The sequence below is a fragment of the Eimeria acervulina genome, genomic scaffold (assembly GCF_000499425.1).
Source record: "Eimeria acervulina Houghton genomic scaffold, Eah_scaff813, whole genome shotgun sequence".
NCBI lineage: Eukaryota > Apicomplexa > Conoidasida > Eucoccidiorida > Eimeriidae > Eimeria > Eimeria acervulina.
The window spans coordinates 1-5000 of record NW_013547128.1 but is presented as its reverse complement, the minus strand read 5'-3'; the positions used below and the strand labels follow the sequence as shown (position 1 = coordinate 5000).

Here is a 5000-nt window from a genome sequence, read left to right as displayed (position 1 = left end):
TCCTTTCGGCCTACGCCGCTGCCCTCCGGCAAGTTCCAGAGGCGCTGCTGCTGCTGCTGCAGCTGCTGGTGACGCCACAGCTCCTGCAGTACCGCCAGCAGCAGCAGCACCAACAGCAGCAGGTGCAGCAGCAGGATGATCTACTAGCCCTGGGCCTCAGCAGTTGCATGCACTTGGCGCGCATACTGGAAGCAGCAGTTTGCCTGTCGCTGCACCTCCCCAAGGCTAAACAGCAGCAGCAACAGCAGCAACTGTTCCATCTACAACAGCAGCAGCAACAGCAGCAGCAGCAGCTTCTAGCAACGGGCGACTTTATTTCTTTCTTAGCCGACTGTCTTTGTGAGATGATAGCGCTGCAGAGAAGGGTACTGTCTCCTTTGCTGAGAAGGAGACAGCTTGCTTCACTGAACTGCGACGAACAGCAGCAGCAGCTGCAGCAGCAGCTGCAACAGCTACAGCAACAGCAGCGTGGCCTCGTGGGCATCACAGCTATCTGTGCTACCCACCTCCACCATCCCCGTCTATTGGCTGAGGCACTGCAGCTGCGTTTGCTGCTGACTGCAGCAACAGCAGCAGACGCAGCAGCACCAGCAGCAGCAGCGAATGCAACAGAAGCAACAACAGCAAACTCAGCAGCAGCGGATCCTTTGTCTTCCTTGGCTCCTTCTGAGGAACTTCAACTCGCGCGGTTTGTTGCTTCTGTTCTTGTGGGAAGCTATTCCCCTATACAGCAGCAGCAACAGCAACAGCAGCAGCAGCAACAGCAGCAGCTGCAGGCTTGGGATATGCTTGTCGTTTTGCTTGGGGGTCAGAAAGCAGCAGCAGCAGCAGCGCGCGCTGGGCTTCGTGCGGCAGCAGCGAGAGGGGAGATAGAGGAGCAGCAGGACCCGGAGCAAAGGCAGCAGCAGCAACAACGCATGCAGCAGCTGTGGACAAGCGAGCAGCAGCACGGGTCGCGGCCGTCGCTCCGCATGCAGCTGGAGGTTGCAGCAGCACTAAACAGCAGCAGAGTGCAGCAGGAAGTCCGTAGCTGCCTGTACACCGTAGATCTGCTGCTGCCGCCTTTGCCGCTGCTGCCGCTCTGCTGAATGTCCAGATTAAGTGCGCCCTATTTCTTCTGCTTAGCTCTTTGATGCTGCAGCAGGAGCAGCTGCAGCTGCTGCTGCAGCTGCTGCTGGTGTGTGGGCAATCGCATGCAGCATCTTTCTGCTCTGCTTGCAACAGCAGCAGTGTTTTTTGCTGCAGACTACATCTATAGGGGAGTGTGGAGGTTGGGACGTTGCTCCTAAACCCTAAACCCTAAACCGTAAACCCTAATCCCTGAACCTCAGGGCATTTTGTCTGTTTCATTTAAAAGAAGATTTCTTCCTCGTTTTTTTTAAATAAGCAGATTCATGATGCTGGAGGAGGCGTCGTTATGAAGGGGGTTGGGGCTTCTTTTGAGCATCATTGGAGTGTTGTACGGTCCTTTCCTTAGGGATTAGGGTTTAGGGTTTAGGGTTTAGGGTTTAGGGTTTAGGGTTTCGTAGTGTTGTATGCAGTAGCGGTTGGGCTCCACCCCACGAGGGAGCCGGGCGTGGTGAGCGGCTGGTTATGATGTTTCTGGGGTTTGTATGAGTGCAGTAAGTAGTAAATCTGAGTATAAAGGCTTAAAATATATTAAATTTGATGAAAAATAAACAAAATATTGCCTAGAACAAAGAAAGAAGACAAAGGGGTGCGCACACACAACCCTTCGCCTATAGCCGGACCGCTAGCTGGAGGAGCGGAAGGCTGTGGAGAGACGAGGGGTAAACGGACGAGTATTTTATTGAATAAAAGAGGCAAATAGATATAAAGAGTAAAATAAAATATTTATTCTTTATATATTCTGAATAATAACAGTAAATTCCCCCAAACATTGCTGCATCAACTGCTGCTGGTCCGGTGCTCCCCTCAGCTGAGCGACGTCCCCGGTTGAGGCGGCCTCAGGTGTATGTACAGCGATAGGGGGAGAACAAATAAAATAGATTTATTAAATTAAAATAGATCTGTGAACATTTACTATAATTAATCAACAAAAATAAAAGATTTATGCACGCTAGCGACCACAGGAAGCCTGCCTGCTGCTGCTGGGTACGGGGGTTTGGGTGTTGCAGCGCAGCAGCAGCAGAATAGGTCTGCTGCTGCTGTTGCTGCTGCTGCTGCTGCTGCTGCACACATCGTGGTTTCATGTTTCTATTTTGACTTTTTTTGGCGTATATTCGAGGTATTATTCTAGACTTCTTTCTGTCTCCTCTTATTGTCCTTTGTAGAGCCCCTTACCCAGCGCACAGCAGCAGCAGCATCAGGAGCAACAGCAGCAAGATGGGTTGCGTTAGCAGCAAGCACGGATCTACCCCGGCAGAGAGGCCCCAATCGGCTCAGGGTAAATCTTCCAAACCCTAAACCCTAAACCCTAAACCCTACTTCAGATTTTCTTCATCGCTGGCTATGTCCCGCGGCCGACGTCCTGTTGTTTCTCCCCGCAGCAGCAGCCAGCAGCAGCAGCAGCAACACCAACAGCAACACCAACAGCAGCAGTGACAGGAGCAGCTTCAGCGTTCTGCGTATTCATAGTCATACATTGAATTTCTGACCTTTTGCATGCAATGTGTATTGAGTTCATCGTTAGAGCTGCTTTTGCTGCTGCTGCTGATATTGCTGCTGCTGCTCCATTGCGTCCCTGTGAATTGCTGCAGCTGGAGCAGCAGCAGCAGCAGCAGCAGCAGCAACCTGCTGCTGCTGCTGCTCCATTTTTGATAACCTTTCTGCTTTAAATCCTTCAGTTGCTTCTAAGGGATATTAACGAGCTGATATGTGTGCGTGTGCTGTTTGCTTGCCGCAGCTGCTGCCCCAGCCGCTCCTGCTGCAGAGACAAAAGAAGCTGGAGCTGCTGCTGCTCCTGCTGCTGCAGCTCCTGCAGGAGAGGGTGCTGCTGCTGCTGCTCCCGAGAAGGCGGCGGAAGGCGCTGCTGCTGCAGAGCCTGCTGGTGCAGAATCTGCTGCAGCAACACAACCAGCAGCTAAGCAAATCAGCGTAGATGTCTCAACCCCGCCTCCTCTGAAGAACCCCCCTCCTCCTCCTGTTCCAAAGGCCTCTCTTCCTGCTGGTGCTGCTCCAGCTGCTGCAGCTGCACCAGCAGCAGCAGCAGAAGAAGCTGCAGCACCGGCACCAGCACCAGCAGAGGGGGAAGCACCGGAGAAGCCTGAAGCAGCAGCTGCAGCACCAGAAGCAGAGAAACCGGCAGATGCGTAGACACCCAAATAAAACTAATAACGCACCCGCGGCCTCAAAGGCTTACCAATCCCTCACACAGAAGAAACAGACAATGCCCCTTGCTGTTGCTGCTGCTGCTGCAGCAGCAGCGGCAGCAGCAGCAGCCTTAGCAGCAGCAGCAGGTGAGAGAGGACTCTGCAGGCTCCCGTCCCCAACAATGATTCGTGCGCTGCAATGCATATGTGCTGCTGGACGAACCCCGCCAGCCCCAAACATGCATGCATGCATGCATGCATGCATGCAGCGAGGGACGTCTCTGCCTCTGCATGCATGCGCCTATAAATTCTCTGGAGCAGCAGCTGCTGCTGCTGCCGCATAAGTACGCGAACTAACAAACTGTTTTGCTGCACCTCTGCATGCATTTATGCATGCATGCATTTATGCATGCATGCATGCAGGTGAAGAAAGGCCAGGAGTGTCTCTGCTCAGGCGTCGTGTTGTGGGGCTTCTCCCTTCCGGCTGTCTCCTTTGCTGAGGCATCTCCCCCTCGGTAGCGTTCTTGTTGCAGTTGCTGCTGCAGCAACTGCTGCAGCAACTGCTGCAGCACCTGCTGCAGCAGCTGCTGCCCTGTGTGTTTGGGTGCTGTCTCTCTTCAGTCCCCTTGCAGCAGCAGATATGTAGTTTGCCCAGCATGCAGAAATACTCAGGGACTAAGAAAATTTTAACTTTAAAATTTAAAGGGAAGCGCAACTTCCTTCGTTCGGTGTACGTACACCTGGTTGGTATATATATATAATATATAATATACTATATAATATATATATATATACGTACATATAGGTGTATATATATATATATTATATATTATATATATATAATATATATATATATATATATTACAGTATATACACTAGGATGGGGTGTGCGCATGCCCTCCATTCGGGCCTGCTGCTGCGGCTACACCGTAGGATAGCAGCAGCAGCAGCAGCAGCAGCAGCCATGCAGACAGAGGAGGCACCGAATAGACAGATAGCAGCAGCAGCAGCAGCAGTTTGTAGGTTGCGCTTTTTCCTAGTTCTCGTTCTTGCGCATCCTCGCTCCTGTTGCTGCTGCTGCTGCTGCTGCTGCAGTGTCAGAGCAAGGCATTCTTTGCTGCTGCTGCTTGAGGGAGGTCTAGGGCGGAGATAGCGAAGTCGCAGTCTCTTTGAATAGCAGCAATTAGGTGTGCTGCAAAGCAGAGACACCGCAGCACAAGGTGTGGGGTGTACGCGCATACGCAAATAGAGCTGCTGCTGCTGCTGGTGCTGCTGCTGCTGTTGCTGCTGCTGTAGTTGCCTTCAGGGGCACCGAACTAGAGCAGCAGCAGCAGCAGCAGCAGCAGCAGCAGCAGCAGCGTGGGGTATTACTGCACCGGCCTTAGGGGCCAACCGAGAGCAAAGCGAGAGACAGCAAAGCGAATGGAGACAGAAGAAGGAGACAAAAAAAACACAAAACGGAGACACTGCCAGATATAGACAGAAAAGATAAAGACAGAGACAGAGAGAAAGAAAGAAAGGCAGCAATAAACACAGAAAAAGACAGAGACTGAGAGAAAGAGAGAGAGAGAGACAGAGAGAGAGAGAGAGACAGAGACAGAGAGAGACAGAGACAGAAAAAGAGAGACACCCAACGACGTATACAAAAGGAGACAGCAAAACAGCCAAAGGGAGTCTCTTCAGTGCACCGCAAATAAATAAGAAAATAAAAATAATAAAGAGACAAAT

General features: G+C 51.6%; 1 protein-coding gene across 1 annotated transcript in view; it reads left to right on the top strand.

Annotated features, from left to right (window-relative positions):
* Nucleotides 1-3276, top strand: part of EAH_00049720 (hypothetical protein, conserved) — a gene marked incomplete at both ends in the record, with an annotated part of 6055 nt that extends 2779 nt beyond the window's left edge. The window contains 4 exons of the mRNA XM_013391329.1: nucleotides 1-1036; nucleotides 1530-1607; nucleotides 2295-2407; nucleotides 2867-3276. The exon at nucleotides 1-1036 is cut by the window's left edge and continues 2779 nt beyond it. Of these exons, the coding sequence (XP_013246783.1) occupies nucleotides 1-1036; nucleotides 1530-1607; nucleotides 2295-2407; nucleotides 2867-3276 (1637 nt within the window). The remainder of the gene's footprint in view (nucleotides 1037-1529; nucleotides 1608-2294; nucleotides 2408-2866) is intronic.
* Nucleotides 3277-5000: the final 1724 nt, after the last annotated feature.